General features: G+C 50.7%; 1 protein-coding gene across 1 annotated transcript in view; it reads left to right on the top strand.

Moving 5' to 3' along the window:
- The first annotated feature begins 15,468 nt into the window (after positions 1 to 15,468).
- The window catches only part of LOC144894003 (uncharacterized), a 1,208-nt gene continuing 871 nt past the window's right edge, over positions 15,469 to 15,805 (top strand). Inside the window, exons 1-2 of the mRNA XM_078785434.1 lie at positions 15,469 to 15,569; positions 15,708 to 15,805. The exon at positions 15,708 to 15,805 is cut by the window's right edge and continues 871 nt beyond it. Coding sequence (XP_078641560.1) covers positions 15,513 to 15,569; positions 15,708 to 15,805 — 155 coding nt within the window. The 5' untranslated portion in view covers positions 15,469 to 15,512. The remainder of the gene's footprint in view (positions 15,570 to 15,707) is intronic.

Here is a 15,805-nt window from a genome sequence, read left to right as displayed (position 1 = left end):
GCGGCGGCCACGAGGGGGCGCGGCGCTGAAGCCTCCGCACCGGGATCCAGTACGGCAGCGCTATGCATCGGCCGCGTGTGCGGCGCTGAAACCTCCGCACCGGGATCCACTACAGCAGCGCCATACGTCGGCCGCGTGTCGCAGGCCGCGAAAAATTTGTCCGCCTCTCTGGCCAGGGCGCGGGGCTCCATTATGGCCGAACCGGCCAGCGCGAGACGCACCTGCGCAGGTAGCTGGCGGAGGAAAAGCGCTCGGAAAAGGAAATCCGGGCGTTTGTCGCCAAGAAGGGACAACATGTAATCCATCCGAATAGACGGTCGTGTGTCGCCGATGGCGGGAAGGTCAAGGAGGCGATCGGCGCGGTCGGCCTCCATGAGCCCAAACGTGGTGAGGAGCAGTCGTTTGAGCGACGCGTACTTGTGGGCGCCCGTCGGGCGCCGAAGGATGGACACGACGCGGGCGGCAGTGCCGGGCCCGAGGGCTGCGACCAAGTGGAAGTACAGGGTGTCGTCCGCCGTGATGCCCCGGAGCTGGAATTGGGCTTCGGCCTGCACAAACCAAACGTCGGCCTGTGCTTCCCAGAACTCCGGGAGTTTAACGGCGACAGCGTTGGTAGCCATGGCGCGTTCAGGGGTCAGCTACCGCTGAACCAGTCGGGGTCACCAGTGTGGTGCTGTGCACACACAACTCGTTTGCCAAGAGGGTAGGCCACCACTCGTTGTACAAACCAAAACACTTTATTCTAGGCTTGCACGTAAGCACTGGGCGGGCTCGACTTTCGAGCCCGCATATATGTCCCGAGGCCACGCCTTGCCCTCGGGCGTGGCCGGTCGGCCGAAAGGCGGGGCAAGTATTTCAGTTCCACCCTGCGCCTCGTGACGCCTTTGCTCCGGGCGTGGCCCGAGCCGCGCTTCCACGCCCGGTCGCTCGCGCCACCCACTGGTGCACGGAATGATTACCCGCCGGCATTGTGTCCGCCACACCATCACCCATCCACACACAGCTATACCAACAGCAGATACCATCACCCATCCACACACAGCTATACCAACACCAGATACCATCACCGCCATTTTACCTAGTGTCTATTACACCACCCTATCTAACCCCGCCATTTTTACCCAGTGTCTATTACACCACCCTATCTAACACGCTACATTAGTTTTTCGTGCCTGTTTGTGTCCTTAAAAACATCGTTAAAAACGGTAAATTTCCTGTTTGGAATGATTTTCTATTTTGTTTAACTGCCAGGTAGGCAGACAGTACAAAATGTTTTCTCACTTTTCTCTACGAATGTGTGGTCGGGACGAATTCAGAGCCAAAGTATGGTAAAACGGCAAACTTGTCTTCCTCTTCATGTTCTGATTAACGTTCAAAATATAACATTCAATGTTAATAAACCGTTCCTCGATCATAAACTGACGTTCTTAAGACAGACGGACGGACAGACATGACACAATTGCTTAACCCCACTTTTCACTTCGCTTGCACGTAGTAAAAAGTGTATTAGCATAGCTCCTTACCTCCCCTTACCCCTACTCTTTTTCCAGAATACAAACATTGAATATTAGATCTCCAATCTAGGCCAAATATCCTGTTATTTTTATGCCTCCGCCCCCGAAGGTGGCCGGAGGTATTATATTTTCGGGTTGTCCGTCCGTCCGTCCGTCGGGAGTAAACTTCGTTTTTCTCAGCAACCACATGTCCAATTAATACGAAACTTTCAGGGTAGGAGTGACACCCATGCAGAATGTTTTTTATAATTGTGATGTCATAGGTCACATGGTATGGCAACCATCTTGGATTAAACGCAAATAATTAAAAAAATATTTCTCGGAAACCGCTGAATGGAATTTTTTTGAAACTTGGCGCATTGTCGAGTACTCCCAATGGGGAACAAAAGCACGATAATGATGACATCATAGGCGAAGTGGCATACCAGCCAAAAATGTTATAATCAAATTCCTTATCCTAAAAATTTGAAATTACATGCACATGATCTATTACCCATTTGTATTGAAATATTAAATTTATGACATCATAGGTCACATAGTTTGGCAGCCATATTGGATTTAATCTAAAACCTTTTTTAAAAAACATCTTCTCCCAAACCACCAGATCGATTGACTCGAAACTTTACGTGTGTCATTGACCAGGCATGGCGATTAAAATATGATAAACTAAAACATCATTGGTCACATGGTGTGGCAGCCATATTGGATTGAAGGAAAATATTAAATAATTATATATCTGAAACCGCTCACCCTATCGATGCGAAATTTGACAAATATCATCTGACAGCACTATTACATGTGGTTTGAAAATGATGATGTCATAGGTCACGTGGTTTGGCAGCCATCTTGGATAGAAAAACGAACCTTATCCGATCAACACGAAACTTCACAAACGTATTCCCCTACCCATTCATATGCAGAGTGTAAAATTTTTAAGGTCATATGTAATTTGGTGTGGCAGCCATGTTAGCTTGAAAGCCGATATTGAAAAATATCCCTTCTCTAAAACCACTTCACCGATCGATGTGAAACCTGTCACGGCTGGTGAAAATGTGATACTTGAAAACAGCTGAAGGGATTTAAATAAAACTTATTTATTTTTAGGACAGTGAATGAGGGCATCTACCCGTTGTGGGACTTTGCGGAGGCATATTGGCGACACAGTCACATTGTTCTAGTTTAATTCAGAAATGAGGATGTGGACTACCCTATACTGTACCTTTTTTTAGTGCTCATTCACCTCGACTTGAGGGCATTAAGAGCCATCCACAAAACAATTCCTGCAACTTATATGGAAGGAAACTCTTCAACGAAGTTATATATGATGTCACCTTTGCACCTCTAGTGTTTATTGATATGGTGTCTTACTGTTCCACTACTTATCTCGAAATTGGGCAGCTTGTCCCTCATAAAATCTCAAAGAGGCTTTCAAATGATTTTCATGCAAATTCTTTTAGGGAAACTGGAAATAGCTTTTATTCATAATTCGTGTACGTAAATTCCAAAAACCCAATGTTCTCGCTTATTGGGTTGCACATTAATTTTCTTTGACGTCATAAAATTTGCATATGGCCATTCATTATATGGAATCAATATTGCGTGTTTAAGGCCGAATATTGACACGGGAGGCATCAACTACACATAATTAAGGTATGAGGAACACAATAATTCAATGCTCCAATTGATTGCGATGCACATTAATTAGTTATGACGTAAGCAAATTTGAATATAAAAATATTATCTGCCAAAGTCAATCTTAAACATTTTGGACTGAGGTGAACTAAGGGAATGCAAAAGTGTATATAATTCGACAATGCAGAATACAAAAGTGGGAAGGTTTTCAGTAATTACGATGCATGTTAATTATTAATGATATATATATACACATATATATCGAGATAAGTGATTCGAGCCCCGCATTGAGTCACAATTTTTTCACACTTAGCCCCTCGCAGGAATTTGATTCCTGTTTATAAAATTATATATATATATATATAGATGTAGATATACATACATGAAATCGAACAGTTAGGGTGGCAAATGGTAGTGTAACATGGTGTAAAAAAATGGTGGTGTAACAAATGGTGGTGTAATATGTGTAACATGGTGTAACAAATGGTGGTATAGCATGTGTAATATGGTGTAACAAATGGTGGTGTAACATGTGTAACATGGTGTAACAAATGGTGGTGTAACATGGTGTAACAAATGGTGGTATAACATGTGTAACATGGTGTAACAAATGGTGGTGTACATGTGTAACATGGTGCAAGAAATGGTGGTGTAACAAATGGTGGTGTAACATGGTGTAACAAATGGTGGTGTAACATGTGTAACTTGGTGTTGTGGCGGACACGAAAGCCCACTGGCGTGGTGACATCATTCCGCGCACCAAGTGGGCAGCGGCCACGCCCGAGGGGTAGGCGTGGCCTGAGGATATACACGGGGCGCGCAGCCCGGAGCGCGCTAGTGTTACAGTGAGCTCCTGAAATAAAGACGCTTATAAGTTACCGCTTGTCCGCTTCCTCCTTGCTCGCAAGCAGCGCGCGTAACGCCGCGCTTTACTGGTGACCCTCGACGTTGGATCTGCCGGAGCGATCCTTCCACACACGACGCCATTGCCAACAAAGCAATGTCGATTAAACTTCCCGAATTTTGGGAGGCCCAGGCCGAAGTCTGGTTCGTCCAAGCCAAAGCCCAATTTCAGCTTCGGCGCCTCACCGGCGACGACACGCGCTACTGCCACGTCGTCGCCTCCCTTGGGCCCGGCACGGCCGCTCGAGTTGTGTCCGTCCTTCGCCACCCACCGGACGGCCACAAGTACGAGGCACTCAAGCGGCTACTCCTAGCCATGTTCGGCCTCCGACCGCCTCCTGGATCTCCCCGAGCTCGGCGACACGCGCCCGTCGGTCCGAATGGACCATATGCTGTCACTGTTGGGCGACGAAGCCCCCGGTTCTCTATTCCGGGCGCTTTTCCGTCGCCAACTTCCAGCGCAGGTTCGCCTCGCGTTGGCCGGGACCGTGCTAACGGAACCCCGAGCATTGGCAGCCGAGGCGGACAGGTACTTCGCGGCTTCGGACACACGGGCGAGAGTCGGTGCGGCCGTCACGGGCCTCGAGGCTGATGCTGCTGATGATGCTGATCCACAGCATCAGCTTACACAGCATACGCAGCATGCTGATACGCACCTCGTGACCGCCGCCACGCCCCGCCCACCGCCGCGGCGAAAACCGCCACCACGGGGAAAACCGCCAACTCCACCGGCCTGGCGGAGCCAGCCGCACTCCTCCAGCTCCACCACCTGGTGCTGGTTCCACGCCAAGTTCGGCCACGAGGCTCGGCAGTGTCATCCGCCATGCTCCTTCAACAGGTCGGGAAACGCCCGGGCCGGCGCTCAATAGTGGCGATGAGCGCCGGCCGTTCAAGCAGCCTGCTGTTCATAACGGACACCTTATCCGGGCGCCGTTACCTGTGCGACACGGGAGCGCAGGTGAGTGTCGTTCCTGCCGGTACGTCAGACAAGCACGCCGCGGGCGGGGGCCCTGCGCTGCTTGCCGCGAACGGGACACCCATCCATACGTACGGAAAACGCTGCCTCTCTCTGCGGTTCGGAGGGCAGGTTTTCCGATGGACGTTCGTCACCGCCGACGTGCCCATGGCACTGCTTCGCGCGGACTTCCTGTGCGCTAATGGGCTCCTGGTCGATGTAAAGCGCAGACGTCTTGTCCAGGCCGAGACGTTCAGCTCGCTCGCTTGTGCGCTGCCCAGCTCGTCGAGCAGCTCAACGAGCGGCTCGCCGAGCGGCTTGCCAAGTGGCTTGCCGAACGGTTCGGTTCCGGCCACGTTGATCTGTACGCTTCCGGCAGCGGACGAATTCACCCGCCTCCTCGCCGGCTTCCCAGCCCTCACGCGGCCCACCTTCTCGGCGGGGGCCGTCAAGCACGGGGTGGCCCATCACATCCCCACCGTCGGGCCACCAGTCTACGCCCGGGCACGCCGCCTCGAGCCGACGAAGCTGGCGGTGGCAAAAGCGGCGTTCGCTACCCTGGAGCGACTCGGCATCGTTCGGCGCTCGGAGAGTGCTTGGGCGTCGCCGCTGCACATCGTGCCGAAGCCCGGCGGGGGATGGCGACCGTGCGGGGACTATCGCCGTCTCAATGACGCCACCACTCCCGACCGCTACCCCGTCCCCCACATTCAGGACTTTTCCGCCCGTTTGGCAGGCATGTCCTTCTTCTCGAAGGTGGACCTCATACGCGGCTACCATCAGGTCCCCGTCAGGCTGGAGGACGTCCCGAAGACGGCGGTCATCACGCCATTCGGACTCTTCGAGTTCCTGCAGATGCCCTTCGGTCTGAAGAATGCGGCTCAGGCGTTGCAGCGACTGATGGACAGCGTCCTGCGCGACTTGGATTTTGTCTACGTCTACCTGGACGATATCCTCATCGCCAGCGCGTCCCGCGAAGAGCACCTACGCCACCTCCGCACGCTCTTCGAACGCCTGGGCCAGCATGGCCTGATTGTGAGCCCCGCAAAGTGCCAGTTCGGCATCGCCGTAATCGATTTTCTGGGGCACCGTGTCACCAGGCACGGAGCCGTCCCCCTGCCGGCCAAGGTGGAGGCGGTGAAGGGGTTTCCGCGCCCCCGCACGATCACAGGCCTGCAGGAGTTCCTGGGCATGGTGAACTTTTACCATCGGTTCCTGCCCCGTATCGCCCAGCTCCTGCGCCCCCTGCACGAAGCTCTCCGAGGTAAGCCGGGCAAAGGCGACGTTACCTGGACCGAGCAGATGGACACGGCGTTCACGGGCGCGAAGCTCGCCTTGGCTAACGCCACCATGCTCGCGCATTCGGCGCCCGATGCACCGATCGCCCTCACCACCGACGCCTCGGTCTACGCGGTGGGCGCGGTGCACAAGCAATGGGTGCGTGGAGCTTGGCAACCGCTGGCGTTCTTTAGCCGGCAGCTTCACCCGCCCGAACGCCGTTACAGTACCTTCGACCGCGAGTTGCTCGGGCTTCACTTGGCGGTCAGGCACTTCCGCCATCTGCTCGAGGGCCGTGCGTTCACGGCCTTCGTCGACCACAAGCCGCTGATCTTCGCGATGGGCAAGGTCACTGAGCCGTGGTCGGCCCGGCAGCAGCATCACCTCTCGGCCGTGTCCGAGTACACGACGGACATCCGGCACATCGCGGGGAAGGATAACCCGGTGGCGGATTGCCTTTCCCGGGCCGTTGCCCACGCAGTCCACCTCGGCATCGACTATGCCCGGATGGCAGCGGATCAGGCTGCTGACCCCAACGTCCAGGCCTTGCGGACCGCCGTCACGGGCCTCCGCGTCACCGAGGTGCCGTTCGACGGCGTGGGCGCGGCCCTCTTGTGCGACGTCTCCCTCGGGCGGCCTCGCCCCATCGTGCCCGCGGGCTGGCAGCGCCAGGTGTTTGACGCCATCCATGGCCTGTCCCACCCGGGCGTGAGGGCCTCCCAAAGGTTGATCGCTGACAAGTTCGTCTGGCATGGCCTCCGGAAGGCCGTCCGCGGCTGGGCCAGGACGTGCCTCACGTGCCAGAGCGCCAAGGTGCACCGGCACACCCAGGCCCCGTTGGCCCCGTTCACGGTGCCGGAACGTCGGTTTGACCACGTCCACGTGGACCTGGTGGGACCTCTGCCCCCCTCGCGGGGTTTCACCCACGTCCTCACCATGGTGGACCGCACCACCCGGTGGCCGGAGGCCGTGTCCTTGGCGTCGACGATGGCAGCGGACATCGCGCAGGCTTTCATCGCCACCTGGGTCGCCCGGTTCGGCGCCCCCTCAGACATCTCGTCCGACCGCGGCCCCCAGTTCACCTCGGAGCTCTGGGGGGCGGTCGCGCAGGGGCTCGGGGTCCGGCTGCACCGAACCACGGCCTACCACCCCCAGACTAACGGCCTGTGTGAGCGATTTCACCGCTCATTGAAGGCCGCGCTCCGGGCCACCCTCCGCGACGGCGGCTGGGTCGACAGGCTCCCCTGGGTCCTGCTGGGCCTCCGGACGGCGCCCAAGGAGGACCTGCGCGCATCCGCGGCGGAGTTGGTCTTCCGGCAACCGCTGCGGGTGCCGGGCGAGTTCCTCCCCGACTCCACGGTCGGCGACTCCATGGCACAGCAGCGCTCCGCTCTGCAAGAGACCGCCCAGAGGTTCGCCCCGGTGCCAACGGCATGCCACGGGCACCCACCGACGCACGTCGCCCCGGAGCTTCGCACGGCGGAGTACGTCTTCGTCCGCCACGATGACCACCGGACACCACTGCGGCCCCCGTACAACGGGCCTTTCCGCGTGCTGGAGACCGGGGCGAAGCACTTCACCCTGGACATCGGCGGTACTCCTGACCGCGTTTCTGTAGACCGCCTCAAGCCGGCCCACCTCGACGTGGACCATCCACCGCCAGCGGCCCGACCCCCGCGTCGGGGCCGCCCCCCTGCGGGCGTACCCCCGGCACTGCCCAGCCCCGCCGCCACGCCGCCCCCCGGTCCTGCACCCATCCCAGGGGCAGCCAGGGGCATCCCACCTGGCATCCCTGCACCCCGGACGCCGCCGATCGCCAGGGGGCGCTTCGCCCGGGTCATCCGTTTGCCCCGCAAACTGGCCCTCCAGGTGCGCGGGAATTCTGGGGGGGCGCGTGTGGCGGACACGAAAGCCCACTGGCGTGGTGACATCATTCCGCGCACCAAGTGGGCGGCGGCCATGCCCGAGGGGTAGGCGTGGCCTGAGGATATACACGTGGTGCGCAGCCAGGAGCGCGCTAGTGTTACAGTGAGCTCCTGAAATAAAGACGCTTATAAGTTACCGCTTGTCCGCTTTCTCCTTGCTCGCAAGCAGCGCGCGTAACGCCGCGCTTTAGTGTAACAAATGGTGGTTGAACATGTAACCCAATGCTACGTGCAATGCTACGTGGTCGGGTTGTCGGCGACTGGCTTTGCTAGTGGGTAAGGTGGCTGTGACACCCTGCCAGGACCAAAAGCAACACCTGGCAAAGGCCGGATGAGCTTCCAGAGGGAGCCAACGGCCATCCAGTAAGGAGATGGCTTCTCCGAAAAAACACCCATCTGGTTTGGACTGGTACAAGTCATACTAAAAGACTTTAAAAATGATACGTGCTGCTTCCTTTCTTGAAAAGTATAGAGCACGGCTAATCCCCATCCGTTGCTAGCCGTGGGCACGGAGGTATATAATATGGAGAGCCAATTGGCCACCTCGCAGCATTAGCCGCCGTGAAGCCACCGGAAATAGTCTGGCGGCCATATTGGGAAGCCGATTGTTTTGTAAACAAAGCCTGTCAAAGCAAAGGCGTGGCGCACTGATGATGCAGCTGGAGCGAATTTTAGGACCGCCGACTATTTAATTAATATAGAATACTAATATTTGAACTGATATTCGGGCTCAGAATCCCGTTCTTTAAGGAAATGGTGTTCATTAAGTTTGAAGTTGATTCCAGACGCATTTTTCCTGGGGAATCCAATGGTTTAGAGCTTGTTTGAAAAAAAAGTGCCCAAAATTACCGCTCGGTGTTCTTTATCGTCCTTCTCATGACCCAATCACCCACTAGTAGGAATAAGAATCCTGACATGTTACACCCCTGTTTAACTCCTGTCTTCACCTTGAACCATTCTGTTGTTTCACCTTGGTCGACGACCGCACATTGAAAGTCTTGGTAAAGGGCTTTTACAAGGTTCACTAATTTTCCAGGTATGCTGTATTTCTTCATTATGACCCAGACTTTCTCTCGGCAAGGAGTCGAAAGCTTTCTAGAAATCTATAAAATTGAGGTACATCGTCGTTTGCCATTCTTTGGCTTGTTCTATAATATTCCTCAATATAAAGATCTGATTTGTTGTCATGTTATATTAGTGGGGCGGCTTAGCCCAAATATTCAAAAGAATTGTGCATTTTGTGATACAAGCACCAAATTTGGCACAAATGTACATTAATATGTTGCGAACATTTTCGGATATTGGGCCACTTGAAATTCCGTAATTTTTCTTTTCAAATTTTTTCAAATTTAGTAATTTCAAATTTTTCGGGTGACACCGTCACAATTTCGGTCTTCGAGGCCGGCCGATAGGCAAAGTGTGACCGGAAGGGACGAGGTTCTCCTGACCACGTGGCCCTCGATCTGGGAAGCGAGAGGCGTTCCATTAGTGGACGCGCCCCTCACGCCCGACTTTTGGGCGGCCCCGGCAGGCCGTTTGTTTTGACGTTCCGTGACAGGCCCCGCACCCCCACCTCCGGGCCGACCGGAAGCTTGTGCTGAGTACATCATACCTGAACAACTCAGTGAGGCAGAACACAGCAGTGCACACCAGGGTGACCCCTTCAGTGCATAAACCAATTAACCTGTCCACTGCAGGGCATATAGAAATGAAGTTATTTTCTGCATATAATAATAATATAAGTTCAGTTCTATATAACAATTTCTGTTATCACCACTACCACTACAACTACCACTACTACAAGCTTTGTCTGGAATTTTGTGGACTAACAGACAAACAGACATACAGACAAGCTGGGATCAAAACATTACCTCCTTCCACCATTGAGTGTAGAGGTAAACATCATGGAAATTATATCATGCCCTAGATTTAATTCATGCTTACCCGTGTATTTGCTTCACTGGTTCACAAGGTCTTTTGCATACATGTAATTCAGACTCTCGTCTTCATTGCTGACCACACAATGTTCGCAACATATTAATGTACATTTGTGCCAAATTTGGTGCTTGTATCACAAAATGCACAATTCTTTTGAATATTTGGGCTAAGCCGCCCCACTATATCGGCCGGCCTCGAAGACCGAAATTGTGACGGTGTCACCCGAAAAATTTGAAATTACGAAATTTGAAAAAATTTGAAAAAAAAAATTACGGAATTTCAAGTGGCCCAATATCCGAAAATGTTCGCAACATATTAATGTACATTTGTGCCAAATTTGGTGCTTGTATCACAAAATGCACAATTCTTTTGAATATTTGGGCTAAGCCGCCCCACTATATCGGCCGGCCTCGAAGACCGAAATTGTGACGGTGTCACCCGAAAAATTTGAAATTACGAAATTTGAAAAAATTTGAAAAAAAAAATTACGGAATTTCAAGTGGCCCAATATCCGAAAATGTTCGCAACATATTAATGTACATTTGTGCCAAATTTGGTGCTTGTATCACAAAATGCACAATTCTTTTGAATATTTGGGCTAAGCCGCCCCACTATATCGGCCGGCCTCGAAGACCGAAATTGTGACGGTGTCACCCGAAAAATTTGAAATTACGAAATTTGAAAAAATTTGAAAAAAAAAATTACGGAATTTCAAGTGGCCCAATATCTGAAAATGTTCGCAACATATTACTGTACATTTGTGCCAAATTTGGTGCTTGTATCACAAAATGCACAACAGGTTTGCTATGCTGCTACACTATATGATGTTACTTAATTCAGTCATTATATTGTAACTAAGATGTGTATGTTTCTATTACCGAGATGTTAGAAACCAGTCACATAAATGACATGAAACGCTGTCATGTAGTTAACCCACACAATTCTTGGGTTTCGGAAGTTTTTGCTATTCATAACATACAAGACTTACATGTTGCAATGGAACGTTCAGCAGGACATGGTAATTGTTACATGAATAATGGAGCGGAGATATAGACATCTCATGCAACACATCTTTTACAGTTTAAATATTTACATGAAGTGTTGGTGAACTCGCCATATCAGACAAAGGGCAACCCACTTGCAGACTTGATGTCATGTCGCATCAAGAGGCGCTTATATGCGGCAACAAACTGCCGGGCCGTTGGGTTATTCCCACTTCCACATGCAATGCGGACCGCTCCAAAGAAAAGTTCAATGTGGTCTTGGCTCATTTTGTACGTGAGCAGGTATCGCAGGGGAGATGAGGCAGGTTTGACATATGTGAAATACAAAATTGTGACACTCTCTATGCAGATCATGAAACCAATGAAGGGGGTTTTCAAACGCGTATTGGTCATAACTTGACCATTCATGTTTTTGATGTTGGACAAGTAACTGTAGGCAGTATCCATAGTCTAGTAGGAAGACTAGGTCCCCCTGCACCCCCCGGAGATATACTTCTAATCAGTGTTTCTAGATTGGAAAAAATGTGTAGAAAATGACTAGCTATGGCCCCAAGCTGAAAAAATGTCCCACATACCATTTTTATGCAAATTACTGCTGCCATTATCAAAAAAACGATTTTTGACATATCTCAGCCAATATTGCAGATAATTGAAAAATGAAGGTGTCTAGACCCATGTTTTGAAGGGCATAGATCATGATAGAACTATTCATAACATGATTACATGTGTCTATGGTATACTAGTATGCATATTAATGCTGTAATTACAAAATAATCAGTTTTACAAATGATAAGGATACGTTAATACTGCAGATAACTTAACATGGTACATAAGGGGTCTAAACCCAGGTATTTTCAAGGTTAAATGTCAACAAGATGCTCCTGAGTCTTGCATAGGGGCGGGACATTGGCAGTAACATTGGTACCACTCAACTTTTCTTCCCACCATTGACTTTGTATTGCGAGAGATTTTCACTTGCTTATTTAAAGGTTTCTCACCCAGCCCACGTAAAATCTACCAACTCCTGCTGTTAACTCCCAAACATATTTTTTTATGTTATCCAATCACAGTGCAGAAATGACAGACTAGAGATCCAAATTAGTGCTGCTATAGCTGCCATTTTACATTTCCATCCATGTAACATGCGCGCTCGCGCGCTCGTATCAATTGGTAATGTCGCGCGCTCGTATCAATTGGTAACGTTGATGTTATTGAATACCTCAGTTGAAAGTTCAGTCTTCCATTCCATCTGTGTGTTGTTCTTGGTATTCATCCTCCAATCTAGCCAGGTAAGATGCTAACTATAATGTTACTCACACTCTTGACTTCAGTTTCTGCATGAAATCATAAACAGGCAGAATAACAGCTGAGCCAGCTAGCACCATGTTAGCTAACGTTAAAGCTAGCCTCATCTATGTACAGTATGTTCCTAATGTCGGTGTAACTTAAACTTTTGTTAATGCCAAACATGAGACATATCTGTTGACTTCTGTATATGAATTGAACCAGAAAGAGGCACGACAGCTGAGCTAGCTACAGTAACTTAGCACAATGTTTCATTGGCCTAGATAGCTAACGTTAGTGTGGAAGAATTTAGATGTTTTAGCTATTAGCACTTTTGATGCCACTAAACATGGTTTAGTCAGCTAAAAAGTACCCTAGTGTAGAACATGACTCAGAACCTCTGTTACCTCACTGAAAACTCAGAGCCTCCTTTCACAGGCACTTTTAACATCATTCGTGATTTCTTATTTGTCATTTAACAGTGATGGTAGACATCGACAGCAAGCATGCCCAAAAGAAAACGGAGTGTAGAACCTGCAGCCCAAAGCTCTCCTCCTACATGCATCCTTCATGTACCATCCATGTCTGATCATGGGGATTTCACGCCCCTCCGTAAAATTAAAGGATCTGCTTCAGAAAAACTGCAACTGCTTCAAAAGATCCGGGATAGACGTCTCAACCAACCGCATGACTCCCCATGTCGTATGCAATCAGTATGTGATCAGATCCCGGCAACTCTTCCTGATGACCTAGAAAGAGTAGGATATCACAGCAAGTGTTATAAGCACTTTGTCCGCCACTTTCATCGTCTGGGAGATGATACAGAACCAGGGCCATCAACCTCATCATGGCATCACTCTCCTCGTAAACCAGGAGGTTCTGCTGAACCCATCTTCCCGCCAGAGTGTATATTTTGTGAGAAAGTTGAGACCAAAGATGCTCATCGCAATACTGAGAGGCCTACAACCTTCCCATCCTTTAAAAACAAAGAAAATGCATGGGAGCAAATCGAAACACGGGCTGAGAAAATGGGTCTCTATCGACTCCATCGAAAGGTGAAAAACAAAGACCTCTTTGCATGTGAGGCCAAACACCATCCGTCATGTTTTAAAGCTTTCCGCACAGCATTCTACAACTATGAGCGTGCGATTCACAGAGCCGAAGCACCAAAGGAGCAGGCTTGCATGTCAGCCGCCCATGAAAAGGCATTCAACTCAGTACTGGAACACATTCAAACCCAGGTCATCCAGCAGAATAAAGTTCTACAGCTTTCTTCCTTGCGCTTGCTCTATGTCGAGGAACTGAAACTGAATGGATATGAGAACTCAAATTATCGGTCAGAGAAACTACTGAAACGCCTACAGAATGACCCAATCAAGGAGCATATCCACTTCACGAAGGTTGATCATGACAAATGTGATGTCATTTCTTTCTGGCTTGTGCACAGCTCAAACATAACAGTTTCCAATGCTCTCGCACGAGCATTCACACTCGGAAGCACAAACAAGAACCAAAATGTTGCCCTCCAACTTCGCCAGGGTATTCTACAGGCTTTCAGAGAGTGTAAAGACCAACCATGGCCACCAACAGCTGAAGACATGGAGCTCAATCCTGAAGACATCCTACCTCCAGACCTTGTCCGCTTTCTCAGCGTGCTAATGACTGGCAAGGAGGGCATCGAGACAGAAAAGGTGAAGCGTCTGGTCTTCTCCATTGGACAAGATCTGTGCCGTGCAGTGTCAGATGGAAAATGGAAGTTACCAAAGCACATTCTCCTCTGTGTGACTGTAAGGCACCTGTTCCGAAGCAAACAGCTCACCACAATACTACACAGGCTTGGACACTCTGAGAGCTACGATTTCGCCTTGGAGTTGGAAACTGCTCTCGCCAAGGTCCTGGATGAAGTCTCAACTTATCGTACACCACAAATTGTGACAGGAGAGGGCAACCTTGTATTCCACTGTGAGTGGGACAACTTGAATAAAACCACTACCAGTGTGCACGGCAGCAACATTGTAAACAGTGCTGGAGGAATCATGGTGCAGGAGGTCAAGCCCGGGTTCGAGAGCAGCAAGGACCGAATGCTACCTACCATCAATAGGTCACAACAGCGTAGCCTGAAGGTCGACACACCAAAAACTCTCCCACCCTTGCACTTTACTCGCGTTGGCCCGAAGTTCCCTGAAGGCTCATCATTCACACCGCCAGCAGAGAATGACACAGTCTATGCCACTACGATGCAAGAGTACTACATCTGGCTCTTCATCAGATACATCGGAAGCTGTGGCCTGCAGCCTGTGCCTGGGCTAGGGGGTTTCACCTCTGCAACTGGTTCTCCCCCACCCAGCAAATCAACAGTCGACTACTGCACGCCTATCCACCAACCGATCACAGACAACGCAGTTGTTCGTGAGCTACTGAAGCGTTCCGAGGCAGCAACTGCTGAGGTGGGTCAGAGATGGGTCCTGAATACATTTGATCTGGGTGTCTGCATGAAAGCCCTTCCCATCATCTGGCGCTGGCCAAATGAATTTGCTAGTCATGTAGTAACGATTGGACCCTTCCACACATCCATGAACTACATCGGGATGCTCACTGGACACAAGATGCGTGGTTCTGGATATGCAGAGATTCTCTTTGAGGCACAACTAGTAACAAGTGGATCTCTCAAAGGTGTTCTCAGTGGAAAGGCCTACGCAAAGTCCCTCTTTTGCCTCAAAACAGTGTGTGAGGCAATGGAGAGGCTGTTGATGGAGAGATTCACTGAGGAGGAGAACATCATGATCTCTGACCCTGCTGTGCTTCTCAGAATGACCCAGTCTTGCAACCGAGAGCACCTCGATGAAGCCCTCAAAGACCCCTCAACTCTACTCCTCATCAAAAAGTACCATGCCTTTGAGGAAAAGGTGCGCAAGGGCCACCTGGGGAAGACAGCTGCCTTCTGGATGGACCAGCAACCAGGAAGCCATATGACTTCAAAATGTTCCTTGCAAATGACGACAACAAAAAGCAGATGTGCCAGCTTCTTCTGAAAGTGTGGAGTGGACAAGAGGCAGCTACCAGGCTGGAGAGAACAGAGATGGCTGTGCTGATCGTGGAGGGGAAGGCCCACCAACTTGCCTCAACGAATGGCAAGGTAAAATTGAAAGCCCTTCGTGAATGGCGATTCAATTTGTAATTTTTCCTGAAAAAAAGGTGATTACCTGTGATGTTTGTCTAGATCTGAAACTGGCAGTGACTGGTGATTGAAATGCGGTGCCTTTTTGTGTTTCAGGTCGAGGTACGTGAACTCCCCACGATCTACAGCAACCAGGAAGAGACTGATACCAGGGTGGTTCTGTACCTCCATCATGCTGCTACCATCGGATACAA

Source organism: Myxine glutinosa, chromosome 10 (genome assembly GCF_964187855.1).
Source record: "Myxine glutinosa chromosome 10, kmMyxGlut1.1, whole genome shotgun sequence".
NCBI classification, from domain to species: domain Eukaryota; kingdom Metazoa; phylum Chordata; class Myxini; order Myxiniformes; family Myxinidae; genus Myxine; species Myxine glutinosa.
This window is presented reverse-complemented; position numbering and strand designations above follow the sequence as displayed.